This window comes from Cucumis melo, chromosome 3 (assembly GCF_025177605.1).
Source record: "Cucumis melo cultivar AY chromosome 3, USDA_Cmelo_AY_1.0, whole genome shotgun sequence".
Lineage (NCBI taxonomy): Eukaryota > Viridiplantae > Streptophyta > Magnoliopsida > Cucurbitales > Cucurbitaceae > Cucumis > Cucumis melo.
The window spans coordinates 24,405,537-24,420,265 of NC_066859.1; the positions used below are offsets into that span (position 1 = coordinate 24,405,537).

The window sequence follows — 14,729 nt, forward strand, 5'->3', positions numbered from 1 at the left end:
ACTACGACCACTACGACCACTACGACCACTACGACCACTCCTACTGCTACCACTACGACTGCTACGACCACTCCTACTGCTACCACTACGACTGCTACGACTACTCCTACTGCTACCACTACTACTACGACCACTACTACTACCACTACTACTACTACCACTACTACGACTACCACTACTACGACTACCACTACGACTACCACGACTACTACGACTACCACGACTACTACGACTACCACTACTACTACGACTACCACTACCACTACGACTACCACTACCACTACCACTACCACTACCACTACCACTACCACTACCACTACCACTACCACTACCACTACTACTACTCCTACCACTACGACTGCTACGACCACTCCTACTGCTACCACTACGACTGCTACGACCACTCCTACTGCTACCACTACGACTGCTACGACTACTCCTACTGCTACCACTACTACTACGACCACTACTACTACCACTACTACTACTACTACTACCACTACGACTGCTACGACCACTCCTACTGCTACCACTACGACTGCTACGACCACTCCTACTGCTACCACTACGACTGCTACGACTACTCCTACTGCTACCACTACTACTACGACCACTACTACTACCACTACTACTACTACCACTACTACGACTACCACGACTACTACGACCACTACGACGACCACGACGACTACGACTACCACGACTACCACGACTACCACGACTACCACTACCACGACCACTACCACTACCACTACCACTACCACTACCACTACCACTACCACTACCACTACCACTACCACTACCACTACCACTACCACTACCACTACCACTACCACTACCACTACCACTACCACTACCACTACCACTACCACTACCACTACCACTACCACTACCACTACCACTACCACTACCACCACCACTACCACTACGACCACCACTACCACTACGACCACCACTACCACTACGACCACCACTACCACTACGACCACCACTACCACTACTACTACTACTACTACTACTACTACTACTACTACTACTACTACTACGTATACTACTACTACTACTACTACTACTACTACTACTACTACTACGTATACTACTACTACTACTACGTATACTACTACTACTACTACGTATACTACTACTACTACTACGTATACTACTACTACTACTACGTATACTACTACTACTACTACGTATACTACTACTACTACTACGTATACTACTACTACTACGTATACTACTACTACTACTACGTATACTACTACTACTACTACGTATACTACTACTACTACGTATACTACTACTACTACGTATACTACTACTACTACGTATACTACTACTACTACGTATACTACTACTACTACGTATACTACTACTACTACGTATACTACTACTACGTATACTACTACTACTACTACATATACTACTACTACTACTACGTATACTACTACTACTACTACTACTACGTATACTACTACTACTACTACTACTACTACTACGTATACTACTACTACTACTACTACTACTACGTATACTACTACGTATACTACTACTACTACTACTACTACTACTACTACTACTACTACTACTACTACTACTACTACTACTACTACTACTACTACTACTACTACTACTACTACTACTACTACTACTACTACTACTACTACTACTACTACTACTACTACTACTACTACTACTACTACTACTACTACTACTACTACTACTACTACTACTACTACTACTACTACTACTACTACTACTACTACTACTACTACTACTACTACTACTACTACTACTACTACTACTACTACTACTACTACTACTACTACTACTACTACTACTACTACTACTACTACTACTACTACTACTACTACTACTACTACTACTACTACTACTACTACTACTACTACTACTACTACTACTACTACTACTACTACTACTACTACTACTACTACTACTACTACTACTACTACTACTACTACTACTACTACTACTACTACTACGTATACTACTACTACTACGTATACTACTACTACGTATACTACTACTACGTATACTACTACTACGTATACTACTACGTATACTACTACGTATACTACTACTACGTATACTACTACTACGTATACTACTACTACTACGTATACTACTACTACTACTACTACTACTACTACTACTACTACTACTACTACTACTACTACTACTACTACTACGTATACTACTACTACTACTACGTATACTACTACTACTACTACTACTACTACTACTACTACTACGTATACTACTACTACTACTACGTATACTACTACTACTACTACGTATACTACTACTACTACTACGTATACTACTACTACGTATACTACTACTACTACGTATACTACTACTACTACGTATACTACTACTACTACTACTACGTATACTACTACTACTACTACTACTACTACTACTACTACTACTACTACTACTACGTATACACACTTTCTCTAGGGTATTTTTAAATAAACTAAATTATTTTAAAAATATATCAAAATTTTGAATTCTATCAAGGATAAAAACGGATAAACTTTTATATCTTTGTTTGTCAATATCACCAAAAGAAGTATGTTAATATCTATTATTGATAGAATTTAAAATTTTATTATATTTTGTAGATAGTTTGTCAAATTTGTCATATTTCATAATTTTTCTAAATTTTAAATATTAATTAATAAAAAAAAGATTGAAGTTTAAGTAAGCTTGTCGAGATGGGGTTCTAAGTTATCATAGACATGATTGTGTGTTTCTCATGTTAGGTTAGAGAGGGAGATTCTTAAACTACTTCCAATCCACTTGTTATAAGTAAGGCTTTATTTTCCAAAGGAATAACTGCATATATAATAATTAGATTTAAGTATTGACATACATAGTAATATTTTTTAAAAAATTTATAAATATAACAAAGTTTGCTGGACCATAAAAATTTGGTAAACTTTTCTATATTTATAATTTTTATTTGATATGAGTATTACCTAGGGAGAAGAGAATGAAGAAAAATACAAAAGTTGAGAGAACAAAGGGGAGGGAATTCCACCGAGTTCTCGACTTTTGGAGTTTCAACAGTTGAATCATGGTGATCGAGTCTGGTCAGCCTATTGGTGACACAAAGAGTCTTATTTTTGAAGGTTGTTCTTGTATCATCGTTTTGAGTTCTGGTTTGTTCATAGTCTCAATACATGATGGGTTTGTGAATTTTTTGTATATGACTATCCATCAATTTTATAAATATTTTGATTCATTTAATTAAAATAGTCCTAATTAATTTAAATTAGAAAATGGTGTCGATTTCGATAACATTCTGCTAAGAAGAGAAATGTGTTAGAAATTAAAAAAAAAATATGTCAACCTCAAAAGATTGAGAAGGAGATTGTGCCGTTTTTTTTATAAAAAGATTGAGTAACAAATAGCTTTGTATCTTTTTATTTTGTTTAATTTTATGTATCGATTTTAAATTTTATTTTGAAGTCATAGTTAGTTTGGAATATAATTGTTCTTAAACTGTGCGTTTAGTGGCTACACATTTTTGGGAATATTAAGACATTATTATTTGAGGGAACAAATCACTCCCATTTTCTTTGAATATTGCAATCAAATTAAAGTTCCCAACTTTGTTTAACATCCCAAATCTATATTTTGACTATTTTCAAAAAAATAAAATCACCTATTCCAATCACTTCGAAAAAACAAAGCATTGAATTACTAAAAGTGAGTTTAATATTTAATATTAATATAACTGTAAATAATAATTTTTGACATCAAAATGAATTTTAACAAATTTATATATAATAATCAAACCAAAAACCACATGTTTGTTTTATTGTCCAAAGAATGGAACACAGCTAAAAACGCTTTTATAAATAGGAATCTTATAGCAATATCCAAAGAATGGAACACAGCTAAAAACGCTTTTATAAATAGGAATCTTATAGCAATATATAATGTTGATGATTAATTATAATTAAGCAGAGTACCTATATTCTTTTGTTTTGTTGTCTCATGTGTGGTTTTGTTTTGTAGGTTGTCAAACAATAATTTAATTAAAGACTAAAGACAACTTTTTTTTTTTTTAATTCCAATTAAGTACATAAAGATTTTCCATAGTGGATAACAATTAGTTTCATGCATGAGCATATCTTGAAAGAGAAGCTTGGTTTGAGTAATCAAAGCTTTGGATATATTCTCTTCCACCAAACAACTATTTTAATTTATATTGGGAGATGAAAGTTTGAAGATTAGATTTTGGCTTTTTGTTCAACATTAACTAGATTTGAAGCATTTAGGAATCCTTTAATTCGTGTGTGTTTATTATTGTTGTTTCTAGCTAATGTAAGACTAATAATATAACAATAAAATTCACCAGCTTTTTTTTTAAGAAAATATCAACTGTTTACTATAGTATAATCTTCTAGCTAGATGGAATGATCGGTTGTGTATTCTTTAATTTAATACCTAGTTTGATGTATGGATTTCGTGAAAATAACGATATAGGTATCAAGGTTCAAGAATTGAAGAATCGAAAGGGAACGTAGAGAGAATTCTCCAACTATCAGAAGACTTATTAAATTCTTAAAGGTTGAATATGCCTTGAAGAAGAAAGTAGAGTAAAATTAAATCAATTCTTCAAAAACTTCAACTTATTCTTGAATCCATGTGTTACCTTCCCTAAGTAAAGTGAAGAGATGTTCAAGAGATGATCAACAAGCCAAAGTCGAATCAAGCGTACAAAATCTAAGTCAAAAGTGGATCGATCCAATCCAAGATAATTGGATCCATAACATACCATCTTATTTTGATTTGTAACTAGAGAGAACCAAAAAAGACTCATCTTTGGATAAACCCTCACTCTAATATTACTATTTTAGTTAGGGACAAAAAACATAAATTTAGTTAGTTAGTTAAGGAAGAATCTAATACCATTCTTCGACTCAACAATTCTGCAAACCAATAAATACTAAATGACAATATCTGACGTTTCGATACTACAAATCATGAAATATCATAGAATGTCAATTCATTTCTATTATGTATTGGTGTATTTTTACTACTTTTAACACTCGGATCTTTTTGAAGCTTATTGATCATGATTTGTGGCTACAGTAAGTTGTCTCAAAGCTTAGGATATTAAGGCGAGTCCAATTTGGACTCAGCCTATTTACCACTTTTCAGGCACACAAACCTTTTTGTTTATTTTCTTTAGTCTTTTTCTTTTTCTTTTCCTTTCTATTTTCTAATATTGCAACTACCTTAAATAATAAACAATATAAAATAAAAAATAAACAATTATAAAAGGATTTCTACGTACACAACCTTACGCCTTAAAACAGCTTAGATGAACGCAAACTACTCGAAAAACAAATAAAAAACAAAAAAAGTTTCAAGCATACAATCAAAATCTAAAAGTGATTCAAGTACTATTTTACTAAAGTAAGAGATTATATAATTGAAGTACTTTTTTGTGCTCCACATGTACTTACTTAATTATTGCCACTATCAACAAGTGATCGAGATTCGTAGACAAAGTAGCACATCTCTACTTGCTTAAAAGTAGAAGATAAATAACAATTACAAGGAAAACCAGACAAAGAAATTAAACAAGTAGAAAATAAAATAAAATGTCCATATTATGCACTTACATATAACTTAATGGTTCTTATAAGAATAAACATATATATAACTTAGAAAAAGTATATATGTTGTCATGCATGCATGCTACGACCAATTAATAAGCCTCTTTTGTATAATTTTTTTGTACGTAAAAAGAATTATATATATATATATATTGAAAATGAAGGTGTGTGTGTGTTTTATCTTTGTGTGTTGGGTATGTGCATGAAAATACACAAAACAAAGTTAAAGATGAGTGTGTCGTATTTATTCTTCTCAGTATAAAGCAAACACAGCTGGGTTCCCTCCATCTCACGTTTGAAGCCATTATTATTTTTTTTTTTTCTTTTTTGTTTTCTCAATCTCTCTAGGTTCGAGAAAGTGCAATAGAATCCTAAAGAGAAAACCCAATAACACCAAACCACCTTTGAATAAAACCCTTTGTTCAATTGTTTTCTCAATCTCTCTAGGTTCGAGAAAGTGCAATAGAATCCTAAAGAGAAAACCCAATAACACCAAACCACCTTTGAATAAAACCCTTTGTTCAACCAAAATATATAACACAAAACAAACTTCACTTCGAACAAATTACACCAATTTCTTTTCTCTCTTTTCTTCTCTCAACATAACCCAAAATCAAAATCCTGTCATGTAGCGAGTTTAAAGAGAAAGAGAGGGCAGAGAAAATGACTTGTTATTGTTGGTGTTCTTCTTGTAAGTTTGGTTCACTTCTTGTTATGGCTTTTATTTGGCTTTTGTTGGCTAATGGTTCGTGTCAAAGGAAAGAACCTGTCGTGGTGGGGAAGGTGACGACAGCGATGGGAGATGAATTCAGTGGAGTTTTCAAAAAGACGACGGTGGTGGTGGGTGGCGGGAAGGTTGTTGATCATCCAGAGTGGCATCTCAACTACATGAGCAAAAGAAGAGTTCCTAATGGTCCTGATCCTATCCATAATCGGTACGACGATGTTTTTTTTAGTTCAACTATATAAGTGAGAATAGAGGTTTGAACTTTCGACGATTTTAAGAGCAATGATCAAATTACACCTAATTCCATGCTCCTGTTTTTTAAAAAGAAAAATAAATTGGCACGTGAAAATTTACGAGTTTTTTCAAATCGAAATTAATTATAATGTCTTTTAATTAGCAATTGAGTTATGGTAAACGTTATGTGGTTGGTACATGTTTGAAATCTTATCTTGTTTTTGTTGTTGTTATTATTATTTGCTTCACTCAAAAGAAAAAAAAAAGTGGGAAATTTAAGAAAGTATATTTGATAGATTTAGAGAGAGAGAGAGAGAGAAATGAGAAATAGAAAAAGAAAGATAGGAGTGGGAGAGATAAAAAGTTGAAAATTTAATAACTTTGCCTTTTAAAACTGTTACATTGAGTTTCTTTTAGCTTAAAAAGGGTGTCATTTAAAGTCACTCTTGGTTGAAGGTGAGAGAGACACAAACATCTTTAAAACCACAGTAAATAAAAGTATGTGTTTTGTGTGTACTTCAATATATTCCATCCCCCCCTTTTCCTTAACCTTAATTTATATCTCTTTATCCATATATATCACTTTGGTACGTAGTTTAAAGTATTTTAATTCAAAAATACATAATTATAATATATTTATTAGATACATGAAGATCATCACTCAAGTTTATATTTTTGGTTTCTTGTTTCTGTACGTAGGAGAGCAGGAAACTCTGGAAGACCACCAGGCAAGGCTTAGCCCTTAAGAAAGAAACTAAATTAAAAAGCTTTTGTAACAAATTGGGCTTTCAAGATCATGACACCAAGATGCATCGTCTGTGCTATCTTGTATGTATTAACTTTAGGTATTAAATGATGAAAAAACTTATCGGATCCCGATTTTTCCTTCAGAAATTTTAATTAGGATCCTTTCGATAATTTTTTTGTTTTTAGCTTTAAACATCCATATGTGTATTTGCTGTGACTTTTCTTGATCAATCTGTCTCATCTAATTATCATAACCAAATAAGAATTTGAAAAAAAAAAAAGGTTTAACTTTCAAAAATTAAAAAAAAAAAAAAAAAAAACTAAATTTCAAATGCTAACAAATGTGTATGAAACTTAAATAAGTATATGAGTTGTTTTAAAATATCTGTTTTATGCCTTTGGAAATTTAGGTAAACTGTTTTTTAGAAAGCTAGAAGTGTAGAACAGCTTTAGGTAGATAATTATCAAATCATTGGAATTGATCGATTAATTCATCTAAATTTTAGTAATACCATGTTAGATATATATTGATAAACAAATTTGTATTATATTAACTATAACGATGGAAGAAATTGATTAAAAAATCTGACTAAAATAAAATCATAAGACTATATATTCTTCTTATCTATATTTTTAACATATTGGAAACATATATGAAACAAGAAACTAACCATAAGAAAAGCATTAACTTTAAAATTTTGAAAGGAAAAGCATTGAAAAAAAGCATAAGAAAAGTGAAGTACAAGAAAACAATTTAATAGAGATCAAAATAAGATAATTGATTCATCCTAAATATTAATTAACTTTATGCATGTAGGTTCTTTTCTCCACCCAAGATGATATTAATGAAGAAAAATGATTGAAAAAGAAAGAATCAGCTATAGGTTTGTGTAATTTTAATAAATAATGAAGAGGAAGTGTGTGTTTTATTATTATATATGCTTTAATTAAAAGGTGAGTGAGAGAAGGAAGAGGGTTCCCTAAACTTAATAAAGTGAACTCCACCCATTAAAGGTAAAAAGGAAAAGAAAAGGGAACAAAAAAAAAAAATAATTAAAGGTAGGGTTTGCATTTTTGTGTGTTGGTCTTTTTCCAAATGGCTTCTTTATTTTTTTGTAAGTTTTACTCAAAGTTCCTCCTCCCAATCTGCATGAGATTCTCTTTAAGCCTTCCAATTAGCATAATTGTAAATTATCTCTTAACATTTTTATTCCAACCAAAAATAATACTAGTAATAATTATAAAAAAAAAAAAAAAAAACAATAAAGTAGTTTTTGTCTTTGAATTTTAGCTTAAAACATACATCTTCAACTTTGGTTTCTATCCTTTATATATACAAGTTTCGTTTAAATTCCTTTTGGCTATTTAGTCATATATAAACATGCATGCGTGTATATCAATTCCTTCTCACTTTCACAACAATAATTAAGTGCATATTGATATTATTTTTGAGTCGGAACTTGGCTAAGTAGTATTAGTATGGCCTTCGTTGTCCCAAGAGGTCGAAGGTTCATTTTCTCACCTTCGTTGTTATATTAAAAAAGAAAAAAAAACTTAGACACTTGAAGTGAGGTAGGATTGAGGGAGTTTGATGAATATGTCATGATTATCTAGTGGATTATTTATGTTTAGGTTGGGGTATTGTTCGTTGTTGAATTATTATGGTTTTAGGGCAATATAGTAAGAAATGAGAAAAATATAGAGGTATTATTCGTTGCGAGTAACAATGATTTGACGACCGAATTAATTATATATAACTTTATGTGATCATGTTGACCTACAAACATATAGTTGACATGCGTGTTATCGGATGTCTTGTATCATCGATGCATCAAAACTTTTGATATATATAATTTTTACAATATTGATAAAATAATTAGCATAGAGAAGCATATATGGTGAGAGAAATGATATATATTGTAAATATTAAAGGGTATGGAAGAGTAGCTAAGCTGCAGTGTTTATGAGTGTGTTAATGGGTATTATTGATCTTTTGGTTTGGAGTGTGTGACTTTTGTTCTTTGAGATTTGATTGGATAGAGGGGGCAAAGACTTGGTCCAAAAGCAAAATGTGTTCAAATATATATCTGCAAGGCAATTGCCATAAAGGGAAAAAGGAAAAAAGCCTTAGCTTTTTATCTTTCATTTCACCCACATCACTAAGATCTCTCTCTATCTATGAGTGTGCAATGATTTTAATGATTTTAAGATTTTCTTTCACTTTTAACAGTTTATGGAATTATTGGCCAACTTTTCTTTCTTTTTTCTAAGGTTGGAGTTTTAGAAAATTATGCATGTTATCAAAGTGTAATTTTTAGTTCTCGAGTTTTTTTTCTTCAAACAATATGTATATACTTGGTTTCTAAGTTTTGTTTAATTTTATTTTTGAAACTTGATATGAACGAAGAAATTTGACTATTAAATGATAAAAATTGAACCCTTCAAATTTATACCATTTTTACAATTTTAACAATTATATAAATTTAAAGGTCCGATTTTAACATCATGTATAAATTTGAGGCTCAATTTTTAACCATCGAAATTATGAGAGTGTAATTATAATTACTATCATACTTTATGGGTCATTTTTACCATTTTTCCTTAGAAAAATAATTATGAAAAGTTTTGCTTCTCTTTCAGTTATTTTTAAATTTGCTTTTCTAATTTTAAATCTCATGTAATTACCTTTTAGAAAAATACTTCAAATAAATACGCTTAAAGTCCATTCTTAAAAATTTAAGGATTAAATACACCTATTTAAACAATTTTAGAAACTGAAAAAAGTATTCTATTGAAAATTGCTCCAATGTACTTCAAAGTTCAGAGGCTAACAAGGTTCTTTTTTTTTTTCCTATTCTTCATTATTACGATCCTCTTTGAGAATTTGAGAAATATCGTAAATAACTAAAGTATTAAAAATATATATAAAATATAACAAAAATTTTTATTTTATCAATAATAGACAAATGTATATAGGAAAGATACATTTTACTATATTTGAAAATAGATATGGACATTATATTAGAATTTCCTTGTGATTAAATCAAACGTGAAAAAACCATAAAGAATATGGTTTTTGGTGCGTGTTTTTTCATTGATTTTGATGGAAAACACTCGATAATCTAAGATGTAAAACCAATAATTTTGAAAATTTTGTTGTCATACATAATCATGGATGTGGTGGTTGTGTTTCTTAATATAATTGTTATATTTCAAAATTTGGTTAGGTTGTTACTTAATTATTTTAAAAACTACTGCAAATTTTTCCATGCAACAAGAAAAAGGTTTTAGAAGCCAAAATTCAGCTAAAGGGTCAGTTCATGTATGCGTACATGTAGAAGTAACTTTGGGTGGACAGTAAAGAAATATATACTTTGTAAAGATAACAAGTACTGTAGCAAGAAATTTTTTGGTTTGTTAAGTTAGCAACTCAAATATAAAATCTTCAACCCAGTCTAGTCCAATCCCTTAATTAAAATTTGTGTTGGATTTGATTGTGGATATTTATTTTTATTTTTTTAATTATGGTTTTTATTAATTTAAAATACTTAAATTTGTCTATATGTAACTAAAATTTCATAATGTTAAATATCAAAATCCAATTTATCTTTTACAAACTTCAAACAAATATGGTAGTAATATCTAATCCAAAATTAAAATAATAAGAAAAAGCAATCCAAAATTAAAACTAATCCAACCCAATCTTTACAATTTGATGGGATAGTTGGTTCGAGTCTACCCAACATTTATCTTTTTCTTTGGGTATGTAATATCTAAGAAACTCTTCAAAGTCTCGAACACCCATATCTCTCTACTTTAGTTCGCATTTGGATCGTAAATTGATGTCATAGTCAAGGTAAGTAATCCAATATCCATCATGTCGTTGTGAACTGTAGAATTGACATGTTAGTCAATAAGCTAAGGAGTGTGGAACAGAACCATCAACAGATATCAAGCAGCAATAGTATACGAAATCATCAACTTTGACACAACTCTGCCCTGCCACATTCAATATTAATTACACCATGTGCATTAAAGATAATGGGTTTAGTAACATTCTATTCAATGGCTTAAGCAGGCAAGTAAGCTAAATTAGAGAAAAGAGTTAAGTAGTTCATGCAACAAGGAAGAACTGAGAAAGGAGGGCATGCAAAAACACATTACCATAGACCACATTCACATATTACCTCTAACGTAACATTTACCAAAATGTTAATGAGTACCAGACAACATAATTTAACACTACCAAAATAAATAAATTAAGGATTAAACGACTCTACCAACAACTGAGTTATGACTACTACACAACATAAATTAAGGATAATCCAACTGCTCTAACACTTACCAAAATATCATCTAACACCTTTAACCTATTGGAGTACAACAATCGTAGACTTCACCAAACTATAAATTAATCTAATATTGAATCAACATGTATGGGTAAGTAGTTTGAAGTCAACCATACCACAAACATCAGAAACTATACTGAAATTAAACCTCAACTTCAGCACAAGAACACCCTCACCTTGAGCACTATTTGGCGGACTCTTTTGGCAACCATACATTGAACATTCTGTTGGTTAATGAAATATTAAATAACCTTACAATAAACTCAAAGCCACTGATTTATTTTTCAGGTTGAACTCAAGAAAAATAGCCTTCAAAAGTGAAGAAGTGCACCTATAGGCTATATTCATTACAAAAATAATGGTAATGATGAGTAAACTAATGTTAATGAGAGAAAAAAACTAAAATGAAATAAATTGGGATCCTAAATCATTAATTTATAACTTAACTTGCCCACTCATCAAATTAGAAATAATTAAGTAACATTATCTGTATTGTGTTTTACCCACGATTCGCTACCTAATAAAAGTTCTTTTGTACAAATGTTTTCTGTACGAATGTTTTTATATTGTTGTAGGTGAATTTAAAGATAAAATAAGATAGGATAAGATTTGATTCGAACTTAATCTAAAATTAAAAATTTGACATCAACATTCATATTTATTCTACATTTGTATTAATCAAAATAACATAAAATAATAAAACATATTAAACAATAGAGACGTGATCTCATAAAAATAAGTTTTCAAACGATGGAATAAAATACATATTTTCTATTCTTTTAATTAGGAATTAATAGGAAAAAAACTAGAAATCTCTTTTCTAGTTGGATTAATTCTACTTCAAAAATTTTACCAATTCACAAAGTATCATTTCATGTAATTTTTCTTTTAATACAATATCTCTTAGGTTTATCAACATCTAATTCTAACCTTGATGATATAATTGAAAAACAATATAACAATAATAATGTTAAGTTATTAAACATTCTCAAATATTTAATTTAAAAAATAAGTTATTTTTTAAACAAATAAGTTATTTTGAAACAAATTTCAATATCTAACCATACTTAAAATATTATTTATTTTAAAGTATACTTTAAATAATTTTTATTTTATATAAAAAAATCTTAAGTCAACCCACACAACTGTAAAACAATATGAGATAGATAGATGAATTATAAAAATATTAAAACAACAAATTATAAAACACTATATTTGGGCTATAATATTTTTCTTTAAGAAAGGTCACTTACATAACTTTTTCTATATATATATAAAAGAAAATTGAGAAGTGAAGTCAATATTTACTTGTGTTTATATATATTGTATCTTTATTGTTTTTGTTTGTTCTTGTTCGTCTTAAGTTCAATGATGAATTAAACCTATCATATATCTAAATTAGTACTAGATTCAAATTAGTATAGGACTGCATGACCTTTTAGTGAATATACAAGTAAGTAGAACAAAAAAATCAAAAATAACAAAATTTTACTAAACTAATTGCATTCGTGTAGCAAATCACAAATAGTAGTATATCAATCATAAAATGTATTTATAAATATTTTTAACGATTTTTATTTAAACATTGTTTTAGTAAAAGTTTTTTCTAAAAAATAATAAAATATCTTTAAGAAATAATAAAACATTTTGAAAGAAAAGAAAAGGCCACGTCTAGTCGTTATTCAAACGGCGGAATTGTTCTTTTTGTACTTTCTTTGACCCAATTTCTTCAACTACTTTAAGGTCAATAAATATAAATAAAAGAAAGAAGAACAACTCCTAAACCTTTTTTAGAAATATATATATATAAATATATATATATATATATATATATATATATATATATATATATATATATATATATATATATATATATATATATATATATATATATATAACTCAACTACGTATTATTCCCTTGAATCTCTAAATTAAATATTAGCACCCAAATTCATCAACTACCAAATAAAATAAACACATTGTGTAAATTAAATTAGGCTATTTTTCCACAAATAAAATAAATAAATTAAATAGAAAAAACATCAATAAATAGCGATAGACTAACACCTTCTGTCGAAGGCTTTTATTGGTTTTTATAATTGATAGACAAATTTAGATGTAATTCAAAGTTTTAACAAATGAAATCTTAACTATTCTTTTTTTTAATATATTATAAATGGGTCTTTTATATATATGTATAAAAGTTAATTAGTAACGTTCGGGTTTCTATTAGTAATAATGTGAATATTTATTTTGTTGTTAGGTGTGTCATATGGTAATGGAAATGTAAAAAAGGTATACTAATAGTATCTATATTTGTTATTTTTAAATAATTATATATATATATATATATATATATATATATATATATATCCTTTAATTAGGAATCAAAATATATGTGAATAATATTTTATTTAGTTTCTAGTACTCATGGTTGTTTGTATGATTGCTTATATACCTTCAATAGCATATGATAATGTGATGATATTTAATTTGGGATAGTTAACATCTTCATCGTCTGGTCTTAACTTTTTCGGTGATATGTCATGTCAATATGACTAAAAATTGTAAATTATTGATATATTAATTTTTACCATTTTCTCTTTTTTTTCTAATTGATAAATTAATAGTCTATCATAATACACATATAAATAGTTCATCAACAAACCATAAATATAGAAATAGTCCATTAATAATGGATAAATAGAATTTCTATTTATCTGTCAATGGTAGAGAATAAACCAATCTTCTCGTAGATGGTAGAAATTGGAACATATATATATATATATATATATATATATATATATATATATATATAAAAGTATAAATACCAATTTAATTTGTCAATTTCAATATCGTTCAATTGTTACACCTCTCTTTACTTTTTATCTTAATTGTTGATGTATATTTTATATGAATGGAACTACATCCATTTGAAAATTTACTTAATCTAAAACTAGAAAATAGAATAAAGGATGTGGTTTTACGGTATTTTATACATGGTTAAAA

The 14,729-nt window shown here is 29.1% G+C and overlaps 1 protein-coding gene and 1 non-coding gene across 2 annotated transcripts in view; one reads left to right on the top strand and one right to left on the bottom strand.

The window, feature by feature from the left end:
- The window catches only part of LOC127148700 (uncharacterized), a 7,224-nt gene extending 3,381 nt beyond the window's left edge, over nt 1–3,843 (bottom strand). Inside the window, exons 1-2 of the mRNA XM_051082899.1 lie at nt 3,839–3,843; nt 1–979 (exon numbers count right to left, since the gene is read on the bottom strand). The exon at nt 1–979 is cut by the window's left edge and continues 607 nt beyond it. Coding sequence (XP_050938856.1) covers nt 1–979; nt 3,839–3,843 — 984 coding nt within the window. The remainder of the gene's footprint in view (nt 980–3,838) is intronic.
- A 1,996-nt stretch (nt 3,844–5,839) lies between these two features.
- LOC103502597 (uncharacterized) lies at nt 5,840–7,542 on the top strand. Its single transcript, XR_007819434.1, has 3 exons — nt 5,840–6,011; nt 6,111–6,598; nt 7,324–7,542. It is a non-coding gene; the product is annotated as an uncharacterized LOC103502597 (transcript).
- Nucleotides 7,543–14,729: the final 7,187 nt, after the last annotated feature.